The sequence below is a fragment of the Nelusetta ayraudi genome, unplaced genomic scaffold (assembly GCF_046127955.1).
Source record: "Nelusetta ayraudi isolate G7.1 ecotype Tasmania unplaced genomic scaffold, CSIRO-AGI_Nayr_v1 ptg000221l, whole genome shotgun sequence".
NCBI lineage: Eukaryota > Metazoa > Chordata > Actinopteri > Tetraodontiformes > Monacanthidae > Nelusetta > Nelusetta ayraudi.
In genome coordinates this window covers 516,972-529,787 of record NW_027466270.1, presented here as the reverse complement: position 1 = coordinate 529,787, position 12,816 = coordinate 516,972, and the positions used below count along the sequence as shown (strand labels likewise).

Genomic DNA, 12,816 nt, shown 5'->3' with positions numbered 1-12,816 from the left:
TCTCAAGAGTTCTGATCAACTTCATCACCGCATTGGTCTCCGTTTGTGATGCGAGCCAGCAGAAAAACCTGGCAAACTCGCCTTTCCGACCACGTTTTTTTTTTTTTTTTTTTCTATTTATTTTTTTTTTTGTTGTTGTTTATTTCATCTCGGATGGACCTTGATAAAGCAGGTGAAAAACAAATCTGGCGCCTCGCACAACAAACCCCTTCACTTTGCCGTGACTAGCCTGTGAAGTTCGAGTAGATACACACGCAGGCATCAAACACAAGGACGCCACAGCTTTTGCTGTTAATCAAGCAAATGTTGCTCGGCGGTCTTTTAATTTTTTTTTCTTCCCCCTTCCTATGATGTCAGTCAACATATGCAAAGTTAACGTTATCAACATTTTTGTCCGATACGAATCAGTGTTCAGTGAATGTGGCAGCGATACTGAAACGAATTTAAGCTTTGTTTCACCGTTTGTTCCCACTTTTTCCCCCCGCAATTCCACACAAAGTGAGGACTCTGGCTAAGTTGTAGCTGCTTTGTGTTGTGGCAATCAGTTTTCCACTGACAGTTCCAGCAATTTGTTCTGTTCCAGTGCATTGTGTTTGAGGTGTAACCGGCAATTCTCTATCTTGTAATCCCTATTTTATCCGTTTCAAATTGCAGAGATTGGTCTCCTTCGTCAGTTCTGCCAGTGCTTTTTGACTTGCTGGGTTTGACACCCGCGCTTTCGGACTCATATTTGAGTCTGCTTGATAAACACCCCGTCTTTTTTTTTTTTTTTTGAACGTCCCATATTAATAAAACACTGGCAGTGAAATATTCATTCACGTCCCCTTGCCCAAAGCGAATCAAACTGGCGGAGAGTGAGCAAGTGGAAGAGACAAACACGTGCGCCGCAGCCTGACCCACTTAGCGAGCCGCATTTCCAGGTACGCGGATTGCCCACATCTACCTCTCGCTGGCGGACTGGGGCGGACTGGGGCACCGGGGTCTGCTGTCCCGAGGTCTCCGGTGTCAGTCACACGCAGCTGTGGGAGGCTCCTTGTTTCTCATTTCACGCCTTTAGGACTTAAAAAGAGAGAGTATGAACTTTTTTTTTGGAGTCATCTATTCATCCACCTATCAAATACCGCCAGGCTCGAGATGAAGCCACCAGTGAATGTGTCTCCCTCTTTTGGCCGTTAAAGCAATGACACACAAAAAAAATAATCCCCCAAAACGCTGCCTAACCTCTGTTTCTACGGTTACCGTCGGAGCGCCTGACTGTTCAAATTATCACCAGCAGGGCTGCGTTAAGGAACCACTCAACATTTGTCATCAGTTTTCATTCTTTTTTTTTCTTTTTTTCAAATCATTTTTATCAAGATACAAGAAAAATAACTCACCTGCGTCATTCAAATGGTTTATAAAACAACTTTTTTGTTTTTGTTTTCGTACTGATCGTCCGTGTGGCTACGTCGGGTTGGATTCCGACCACAATGGCTTGGATTCGGCCATCCGGTCACCTGACGGCGGAGGCAGGTCTCACCCTCAGGCTTCAGAGGAATCCGCCCGTGAATCACTCGGCCCTCCTGCCTCGGCAAACTCTGAGCTCTGCGTGTAGTACAACAGTAACTCCCTCCTCACCCCATTTTTATGGCCAATTGTTGTGTGTGTGTGTGTGTGAGCGCGTGCGTGCGTTCTTCTAACTAGGTGTCATGCGTCCGGTTGAAAGGAGGGCTGGCAGCGGTGATGTCATGCCCGGGTGATGTCACCGCAGACGTGCGGCGAGTGCAGATTAGCAGCCGTGCCTGGTCGAGCGCCCGGCTCCTCCACAGCTGTCCAGCCTGATCCGTTGTGTCCCGCCCGGGTCCTTTATCCCCTCTTGTGGGCGGCTCTGCCAGCGTGCGAGCTCTGGAAATAGCCACCAACCTTATCTTCCCTCTCCGTCGACCAGTCCGAGCTCAAATCGAACGCGGGCTTAAAAAAAAAAAAAAAACCCTCGCCGGGAAAATTCCGGCATCGCCGGCCACCGCTGGGGGGGCGGGGGGGGTTTGGCTGTCGGGGGAGTGGCTTCGGCCAAAGCTGAAGCTCCAGGCTTCTAGTGCAGCAGGGGACTTGTTTTTTTTTTTCTTCCTTTCTGTCTGAGCCTCAGCGTGACACCAAGTCTCCCAGTCAAAACACACACACACACACACACACACACACACACACACACACACACACACACACACACACACACACACACACACACACACCCTTCATCCTTCCACCGGATCTCTCTGGATTCAATTCTACGCTCTTGCCCAACTGAAATCATTGTTTTCATTCACCCAGTAGGGTCAGGCTGCATTTGATGAGATGCTTCCAAGGCTTCAGGTAGAGACAAAGAAGAAATGCAGGACCTGCCGGAAAAGAAGCTGCAGTAGCAAGATTTCATGCCAATAGATCAGGAGCATTTGGCATGAAGGGTATGGACGGTAACTTTATGAAATCTTCAAAGGCCAGCTGATTGTATTCCTAAAGATTTGGACAAACAAAGGGATGAGCTGCAAGCCCAGCTGAAGACGGCTTCATCAATAATCATCGCCTTTCGTTGCCTTAAAAGAAGAGCGCTGGGGTTTTAGTTCCCCCCCCCCCCGCTGGATGTGAAACAAGGCGTGGCGCTGCGGCTCGCAACAGGGAAGTGATGCTACTATTGTTTGTTCAGTGTGGCCTTTGAACCAAACCTGGGAGTTGTCGCGCCCTGGGAGAAAGTGGCTGTACGAAGGGTCTGAATGGTCTTGGTTGAAATAGTCCGTTCACTTTCAGGCTCACCAAGGCTTTCTGTTGACTGATGGCCAGGTGGATACATGAGATAAATCTAGAATATATATACAGCATAGATATATGGACATATATATATATATATATATATACATATATATACATATATATATATATATATATATGTATATATATGTATATGTACATATACATACATACATACATACATACATATACGTGTGTGTGTGTGTGTGTGTGGTATTTATTTATTTGTTTCTTAAGGAAACAATGTTGTCTACCAGCAGCAGTAACAAAGAGGCTGCAAGCAGGACTGACTGGACAAGAAATGCACACACACACACACGCACACACACACACACACACACACACACACACACACACACACACACACACACACACACACACACACGCGCACGCACACAAGCGCGGTCAGTGGACCGACGACATGCACGCGTACATGTGACAGACCTCCCTCACTCCCACCCTCCGGCATGTGGAGGCTCCTCCCCCGCTCCCCCACCCCACACATACACACACACACACACGGGGAGATAGCAGCGGGAGGCGTGGCCAGTCCACTGACAGCGGAAGGGCTGAGCTGGTGGGGGGGGGGGGGGGGAGACTGCATTGGGAGGAAGTGGAGGTGAAGTCAGCGGGTGGCGGTGGTCACCGTCGTCGCCACCTCCCCCCCTCCTCCCCCAAATGAGAGTCAAGCAGCGCAACCCCCCCCCCCCCCCCCCCCCCTGTTAAATCTCATTCACATGGACGGGAGGAGGCGCAACAACAGGAAGTAGGGCACGCTCCTCGCCGGGTGAGCGAGGAGTAGGGGGGGAGAGAGAGAGAGAGAGAGAGAGGGAGGGCGAGAGAGCATTGTGGCGTTCACTCTCCACCCCTCGGCTCGAAGCAGCAGAGAGAGGAGAAGGGGGGAGAGAGAGGAGAGGGAGAGAGGGAGAGGAGCAGAGCTACAAGTAAGGAGGCGAGGAGAGGAGCAGCAGCAGCAGAGAGGAGGGAGAAGAGGAGGAGGAGGAGGAGGAAGAGGAGGAAGGGGAAATGGAGCTTTGAAATCGCCCTCATCCGTCCGTCCCTGCCTCTATTTTTTTTTTTTTTTTTTTTTTTTTTCTCTTTGGCTGCTGCGGGTTCTTCCTCCTCTCCTCTTCTTCGCCACCGCGTCCCGGCAGCTGAGTGGGAAGCCTGACGATGCCCGGTGAGTCCCGTCCTGCCTTCCACGCGTCACCCGCCGTCCTTTGTGCGCGCACGCCGGTCCGGAAATCATGTTCTTCAGCGTGCGTGTGTGTGTGTGTGTGTGTGTGTGTGTGTGCGTGCGTGCGTGCGTGCGCGAGGATTCACCTCTAAGCCTGCGCGCTGCTCTGCATCTGTGTGTGTGTGTGTGTGTGTGTGTGTGTTACGGCTGTTTACACTCCAGCTGTGCCGTCCACTTCCTTCCCTTCGCTCACCTCTCTCCGTCAGGGAGGCTGCGCGTTTGCGACGCACGCACATGCACGCGCACACACACACACACACACACACACACACTCTACTCTAGTCTGAATTATATAATTGCTCCTAAGTCCCAAAGCCTCTTTTTTTTTTTTTTTTTTTTTTTTTTCCTCCCCTCTCATTCAGAACAGGGCTTTATTTCCTCACGCATTAACGCTAATGCAGTGGCGGCGGCGGTGTGTGTGTGTGTGTGTGTGCGTGTGTGTGTGTGTGTGAGTGACACAAAGCTGGCCTGTGAGAGGGGAGGGCAGCCAGCTAACACGAATCAGATGACCGTTTTGGCCGCCGCTCGCAGCCCGAGTCATATGTTGCAGGGAGGTGTGTCCCGTCCAGCCGGAGGGATGGGTGATGGGTGAGGGCTTAGGGGGGTGGGGGGTGGGGGGGCAGGGGGAGGGGGAGGGGTGAAGTAAGCTTCACTTCCTGGTTTGGGTTGCAGCTCCCCGAGCCGCTCAAGGTCCCTGATTGGGCGGCTCGAGGGGTTTGATGAATGAATTTCGGACGGTCGATGATCAGGATCGAATTAAGAGGGTTTGGGGGGGGGGTCCTGATGGGTGGTTGTGTGTGTGTGTGTGTGTGTGTGGTCGCTCACCTGCTGCAGTCCGACCACCACCCGACTTTCCGTTCCGTATCCAGACGGTTAAACTTCCACCTGCACGTCCTCGTTAACAAAGCGCCTCCGGCGGGACTTTGGCGGCTCCTCGGACGCTCTGCAGTGAGCCGCCCGCCCCCCCGCATCCCCCACACCCCCCACCCCGCCCCTTCCTTCTCTCTCTTCCACGCACGAGTGGCCGGGAGCTGAGTTCCTGTCAGACTGTGTTTGTGCAACCCATCCTCACCCCTTTAACCCCCCCCCCCCCCCCCCCCGGCCCGGCCCGGCCCGGCCCGGGCTCCTGTATCTGCTCTCACGCGTGCACCTCATGTGCAAACATCATCCCCTATCCACATATGCAAGGGGGTGTGTATGTGTTTTGCCGTGTGTGTGTCTTGCTACGTTACAGCGGGCAGACGGTGGAGGAAGTAGAGCCGCCGCCGTGAAGGCAGGCGCACGTTTCGCCATCGGGCGTCATCGCTGATACAAAAGGCTGAGAAACTCTCAATTCGGCTCTTTTAAAAACGGCCAGTGGCAGTCTTAGGTCATTCTATACCCTGCCCGTTTTCCAGGATGATGCCCTAATTTCCTGCCATTGAATTGGAATTATGTAACGTCCACCTCGTTAGGTCATCGGCTTTTTTTTTTTTTTTTCCCCTGCGTGCAGCTGCGAGGGCCCCGGGAAAATTAATAAATAAATAAATAAATAAATAAATAACAGGCAGGCAGGCAGGCAGAGCCCGGACAGATCCCGTTAGTCCGTCAGAGATGGACCCTGCCGCCGTGGCCGTCGATCCAGCGGGGCGCAGATGAAGTGGGGCAGAGCGTTTTGGGGGGGGGGTTCGGTCACTGCCTCGCCCCCCCGGGGGCCACTCGGCCGGGAGAGGGAGAGGAGAGAGAGAAAAGGCTGCCGAGCATCCAGCAGGAAGGACTGCGTGCTTCTGATGACGGTCATTATCCAATTGGGCCAAATTTCTGTGTTTGCCGGAACAAGGGTTTATCATCAGCGTAGCTGTTGATGTTGTTTGAGGCTCTTTGTCAAAAGCAAAAATGATGTTCGCTCGTTGACAAAGATTTTTTTTTTTTTTTTGCATGAGGTGAAGAAGCCAATCAGCTGTAGAGGAAAACGATTATTAAAGCTATAGCATTATTCATTTTGAGAGTTTTATATGAAAAAAAAAAAGAGAATTGACCTTTGCAAATGACTTTTATATACGCTTCAGTTTCCTTTTAATTATGCATCTATTCCAGAGGATTGGAATGAATAAACTGGTTTGCTGCCCTTGGTTACATCCTCACGGCTCTATTCAAATGCAACAATCAGAGACAGGAACACAGCTTACTTCAGGGAATAAGTCCCAAATGTTCAGTATTGAGGAATTTGAGATTTATGAATTACGATCATCCAAGAGGGTTGAAAGCATAAAGCATAAAATGGACAAATGAATGATGGACGATGAAGGTCGAGTTTGCTGCTCAGAAGACATTCCGTGACTTTTCTCCCCCCACCCCCACCCCACCCCCGGACCTCCTTGTTCTTGCATGGGAGCGAATGGAAGAGGAAACATATGCTCATGACGGGGCCGCGTTGCGCGCCGTCAATAATTGAATCACTCCCTTCCTGTGTGTCCTGCCCCCAAGGCTGTGGGGCTGCAGTCAATAGGAACAACAGCAGAGGACGGCCTCAGTGCCACCGTGTGGCTTCCCTCTCCGTCCCGCAGCTCTCTCTCTCTCTCTCTCTCTCTCTCTCTCTCTCTCTCTCTCTCTCTCTCTCTCTCTCTCTCTCTCTCTCTCTCTCTCTCTCTCTCTCTCTCTCTCTCTCTCTCTCTCTCTCTCTCTCTCTCTCTCTCTCTCTCTCTCTCTATACTCTGCTGTTCTACATCTCTCCAGTCCGGCCGTCTGATGTATGTTACTGTCCCCGGGTCGTCCACAGCAGTAAGCCGCTTTGCAGCGATGAAAAGGAGGGCAAGGGGGAGATGGAGGGATGGGGGGTTGGGGGTCTGTAATGCCTCGGTCATTTCACATGTCCCTCCAAATGAGGTGAACATGCGAGAGAGAGAGAAAAAAAAAAAAGTCGACCATCTTTGGTCGCCAGCAACCAGTTTAGACAAGTCTGACTTCCTGCCCACCCGAACCGCTTTAATTGAAATGATTTTCCTGTGATCTTACTGCAGCAAATGTCACTGTGACTGATTCAAAATGAAGTCACTGCGTCAGTTGTGCAATGATTCATTTAAATTAATATAACTGTAATGTGCAGATGTGTCTCTGCACAAGTTGATTTGATTTGAGGTCTTTTATTGCGAACACCAACGATCAAACCAATGAAACCATCAAACAACAGCGGAATAAAAGAACAAAGAAAATATCAATAATGATAAATTAAAGTTTAATAAGTAAACAAAATTAAAAAATAAAGAAACCCCTTCCCCCACAAGTTGGCAGAGGCAGTCTGACCTATGACTGTCAAGTGTGCTAGCTCTAGCTAGCTAGCCAGCTAGCTTGCAAAGATGGCAACACTTTCAGCTGTTGAGGTCTTGACGGGGACGTTTGAATTAAAAGATTCACCGGCAGACCTCCAGCCTGATGCGCCCGCCTGCGTGCAACAGCGAGCATTTTTAAATTTAGCAGGACGCTCCCAGACACGGCGGCGCGGCGCTAGCGGCTAATATACTTAATATACCTGGACTCCCCTCCCCCGTGTGCGCCCCTTTAATAATAACCCTCTCCGCTGGAAGGCTGACTCCGCCGTGTTCCCCTCACTTCCTGCGCCGTTCCCGTGCCCGCCCTCCCTCCCTCCGGCCGCCACCCGCTGTGAACTTTACCCGTGGTTTGCTTCAGTTGCTCTGCCCGAGGCAGGTGGTCGCTGGCCTCAAACGGTCTCAGCGGCGGGGCAGGGGAATACCGTCTCGGACGCCGCCCACAGACAGGCGAACAGACAGCTAGCGGTTAGCCTAGCCGCTCCCACGACCCCAGCTGCCACCCGCTGGCATGCGCTTGGCTCGCAGCCTCGGCCAGCGCCAGCCAAACCCACGCTCGGTGCGGCACCATTTCATCTTTTCCCTGGAACAAATCGTCCCGCCGGGGAGGGGGGGGAGGGGAGGGAATACTTGCGTACGCGCAAAGGAGGCTATTGTCTAGCCGTGTTTATCGCTAGTAATGCAGATTCAGAGATAGTCTTCTGCATTCCTTTTCTCCCCAAACAGCGATTTGCGAACAAACACTGTGGGAGGATATAATAGCGCGGCAGCAACAGCAGCAACTGGCCAAACAACCCCACAAGGTGCGATACTATCGTGACCCGGGACCAGAAGAATGAGGAAATCCCCTCGAGTGTTTGGTCTCCCGGCTCTGCCGCGGCTTTATAGTTAACCTTTACCCAGCGAAGTCTGTTGACTAGCGATAAGAGGCGGGCTATTCTGATCCGCTGCATCGCGAGGAACAAGTGCGCTTAGCGCGTCTCTTTCTTTCTCCTCCCGGACGGTACGCCGATCATTCCGGAGGAACCAGTCGGCCCGTAATGAGTGCGGACAGACGGTTCCCCCCTGCAGTTCAGCTCGCTGTCTTTTTCTCTGTTTTAGTCGGGGTAAAACATCGCTAACAGCCAATGCAGGAGCTGCCCAAAAGTTGCAAATAAAAAAAAATAATTAATAAAGCCATGAGATTTTTTTCTATTGGCCCGTCGCACAAAATGACTGAATGTTAACGGATGATGGTTTCGCAACGCTCGGCCCGAGTGGGGCCTAATTACTTCAGCGTTGTCTGACATTTCTGGGGTTTCAGCTGCATTTGGAGCTCAGGCATCAATTTGACTCGCCTCTTGACAGCGTGTCTCAGCTGTGACATCAGTCTTTCCCCACTGGGTCGGCAGCTCTCTGAGAACAAGCGTCCAATTCATCTGCCAGCGAGGCCTCCACCCTTCAACCTGACTGGCCTACATTTTCTTCGTTCTCTTGCGTCGCTCGTGCCCTTTGCCGTGCCTAACTGACTTCTTCCTCCCCCCTCCTATTTCCTGAAGTCCTCCTCTGCAAGCCAAGGATCCGGCAATATTTTTTTTTTTCCCACAGTGTGTGTTGCTCAAAGGCTGAGCCATTGTTTCCTGCTTGAGGGAAACGGGATAGGGAGGGAGTGAGAGAGCGAGAGAGGGAGGGAGGAGTCTGCCTCTCTTCCTGGCTGCCAGTGTTGGCTCTGTGTCGGTGGGAGAAAAAGCAGACTAGACAGATGTGATGATGACGGAGAAACGGTGAGGCCAAATTCAGCTGGAAACCTCTGCGTTTAGACGCCTTTCCCCAAACGGTCGTGCGAACCCAAACGTATGTAATCGTCTCCGAGCTGCTTGTTTGGGTGCAGCTTTCCTGTCCTTTGAGAGCAGGGGTTGCAAGAACTGGAGCTGCTTGTTTGTAGAGGGCTGTTTGGTTTTTTTTAGTTAAGTCACTGAATGGAAATAAAAGACAGAAGAATTATTTCCCCAACTTTGCCAAAAGCCGTCATTGGCTATGGCACCACTCGGAATAAAAGGGAAAGGGACGTAATTTTGCCGTCGTAAAAAACTCGCACGCAAACTTCGCGAGTCGTAAACTCACGTCCGACCTTTGACCCCTCTGCCGTCCGCTGCCCGGGGCTTTGCCGCGCGAGCTCCGCTCCCGGCGTCGCGTTACGTGCGGGCCGTCGGCCGCGTTTGCTCCAAATAGGAGCGCTGTCTTTTTAAATGTGTGCGGAGGGGGTGTGTTAGCAGCAGGCAGACATCCTCTGGGAGCGGCGCGGTGTGTAACTCAGAGGGCAGAGGCTCCCAGCCACGTTTCCCAGAGACTCCAAAATAGTCGGATAAAAACATCAAGCCCAGCAGTGCCGCCGCCGCCGCCACCGCTGCTGCTCCTGTTCCTGTTTCCACCGTGAGGAATGCGACCCGCTAACACCAGCCGTGCCTCGCGTGGATCCGGGCACCCGGGACATTCTGCAGGACCATGTTTCACATATTCAGCCGATCGTAAGTGCTCCGCGCGCGCTCGTTGTTGTTTTCAGATTCCTGGGCGTGCTCGTTTTTTGCCGCCGAGGGTCCCGGAGCGCAGCTGCACGCTGTGGTTTGTGGGGGGGGAAAAAAGGAAAAAAAAATAAATCCCTCTCAGGCTCGGACCGTGGCTTCGGCTATATCCTTCACTTCTGCGGAATTAAGTTCTCTTTGGGCACATTGGAGAAGAAGCAGGGGTTGGAAAACAAAAAAAAATAGAAAAGGGGGAGGGAACCGCCGCTCTGTAGTAGAGTAGCTGGAGGTGAGCGCTCGGCGAGGGCCAACGGGACGGGTTGGGACTTGAAGGTGAAAAGTATTTGTCGCCCCAGGCAACCGGTGGCTCTGGGATGTGCCGAGGCGCCCGTTTAAGATCTGGCACTGCTCAGCGCGCAGCTAAAGTGTGAAAGGGAAGCGGGGTGCAGCGAGGTCACGGAGGGCTACGTGGTTTTGTTGGGTTTTTTTTCGCCGTCCTGCGTGGGAGGAAGCGCTCCATCTCGGTCTGCTTTGATTTCTTTTCTTTACAAAAAAAAAAAACTTTTTCCGCTTTCTGTGAACTTGAGCGCCGAGCCTGTTCTCTTCGCCCGACGCCACGGGGAATGTTTGAATATTCAGGTCAAGAAGTGAGCGGCGCGCTGCTTAATTTCCTCTCACTACTCTGCACATGGTGCTTCAGCCCTCTGTGACCCCCCCCCCCCCACCCTCTCACTTCCCCTTCCACGTTGTACAAGTGTTTGTGAAAGACTCCTTCTAAGTCATTTACACTGTATTTTTCCTCATTTTCTGCTAAAAATAAAAAGCCTCAGAAAAGAAAAAAAAAAAAAGAAAAAATAGTGCTGTGTCTGAGGCGCCGCGAGTCAACACGCTTGATGTCTCCGCCTGAACTTAAATCACGCGAAATTGAGACTTTGCACCTCTGTGCCCAAAACGCCCACTGTCACCAATTAATCACCCCGGGCCAACAGCCCCCCCTTCCAATTGAAAATGCCAAACTGGAAAAGTTTTTCTCTTGACGCTTTGACATTTACGCTGAAAACCATTCCCCCCCCCCCCCCCCGACATGCCTTTCATTCTGCACAGAAAAATCAGCCCACTTTGTCGCCTGCCTCGGGGGTTTTTTTCTGTCACTTGCGCTGCTCGGGGGAACAGGGGCGTCGTCGGAGTCGCCCAACCAAAGTTCGTTCATTTCAAATCCCACCAGTAAACAACTAAATTCGTTGCGGCTCAGAGAACAGGGCTGCAACAGGCTACGCAAAAGACCCGGCGCCTTAATGCCGAACGATGACTCGATACTCATCGCGGATTAACGGCGCCGCGACAGGCCCGAAGTCACCTGACAGGTCAGCCAACCAGGAGACACTGGCTGAACTCGTCCCAGTTCGCTCGTTCTTCATTCCTCGGGCTAGGTTAGCATAAAAACCCCAGAGTGTGCAAAAGCAGGGACTTTGAAGTTGCGGCGAGAGGCGAGAGGCGGAGACAATATCCCTCTTTTATGACTGAGGCTCCGTCGTCGGGAACGTTAACCCCGAGCTGCCGAGGCTCTGGTGACGCTCGTCGCATTGGGTCGGCGTCATCTCGAGCTGAACAAATTGCTCATAAAGGCTGAATGCCATTAATTCGCCCAAGGTTAATGAGTGATGGCAAGGTGTTGAGTTTGGTGACATCAGGGCAGTAAAGAAATATACATATATACATATATATACATATATGTATATATATATATATATATGAAAAAAAGCCATCCTAGTTACGTATTTTTAGTTTTTATGTTGTTGTTGTCGCACAAGAATACCAAAGCGTGGTGTGAAGCATTTATCGGCACCGCCGTGTCCCCGTGCACTCTGTCATACCACACCACCGCTACGCCATTATCCATCTCACCGCATCATAATTACACATTCTGGACGTTTGCCGCCCAACAATCAGCGCAATATACCGTAGGCTCCACGGCCGTAAACAAGAAACGTTTTGGAGGAACGCGGAGTGTACTCCACCGGCACGCACACGCTTGGTTTGCTGTGTGTGTGTGTGTGTGTTGCGCTACTCACGGTGCAGTCTATCGTATCCCCTCCCCCCCCCCGTCGGTCCGGTAACAATATGCTATTATTATCTTACAGTCCATATAAATGGAGTGCTGGACTCCTGCCCCGGTAGAGAAAACTTTTAACGTTGCTCTGATGAAGTTATTTGGGGCAAGCGCTGGGGTCCCATTAGTCTTTGTCACGGCTGAAGATACCATTTGGATCGGATAAATAAACAGGGAAGGGATTTATTTTTGGAAACGTCTCCCCCCCCCCCCCCGAGAAGGTAAACCTCTGCTGCTTTTGCGTCTTTGGTAAATGTTGTTTACGATAGTGCCTGAAGCAGGAGATACCCTTGGACTATATTTGCAGAAAACTACCCAGCAGCGCGAGAAAACCGTTTGGATGTTGATCATCTCCGTACCCACCCCAAGCTTTTAGAGCATGTAGGTCAGCCCAGGATGAGTCACAATCATATTTACTCTTCCTTTTCTGGACACATCTGTGTGTGTGTGTCTGTGTGTGTGTCTGTGTGTCTGTGTCTGGAGTGAGAGAACGTGTGAATGTATACCGGTGATGGCTCACTCCCCGGCTCAGGAATGTGGAGTCACGGGACTGATTTCTTTCTCTCCGCCCCCAAAACCCCAACAGGCTGCGGGACAAAAACATTTGTGTGTTCAAAGTTTATCGTGGTGTATTCAATCATGGCCGCTTCTCGCCGTCCCCTGCGTGTCCCAAAAGGGGTCGCATTTCAATCAATATACAATCATGTGGGCGGGTTCTCAGAAGGCGACTCGTCAATCAATCTTGTTCTTTGGCCTAGGTCAGACACCAAAATGGAGTCCCTCATTAGCATGACCTCTGGCCCTACCATGGATTGTCCTCCGGCGTCCACTGCTATTACTGTAAACAGACTGATGGACGCGTCCCGAAACATTGCCTCGTCT

At 51.5% G+C, this 12,816-nt stretch overlaps 1 protein-coding gene across 8 annotated transcripts in view; it reads left to right on the top strand.

The window, feature by feature from the left end:
• LOC142881874 (disabled homolog 2-interacting protein-like) overlaps positions 1-12,816 on the top strand; it is a 98,273-nt gene that overhangs the window by 53,869 nt on the left and 31,588 nt on the right. Inside the window, exon 1 of one of the 8 annotated variants that reach the window (XM_076016291.1) lies at positions 3,819-3,961. The exons of 6 other annotated variants lie outside the window; for them this stretch is intronic. Coding sequence is in view for 1 of the 2 variants with exons in the window: in XM_076016290.1 (XP_075872405.1) it covers positions 9,808-9,830 (23 nt within the window). In the remaining variant the exon portion in view is untranslated. Of the gene's footprint in view, positions 1-3,818; positions 3,962-9,444; positions 9,831-12,816 lie in introns of those variants that run through there. One more of the 8 variants, XM_076016290.1, reaches the window with a different exon arrangement.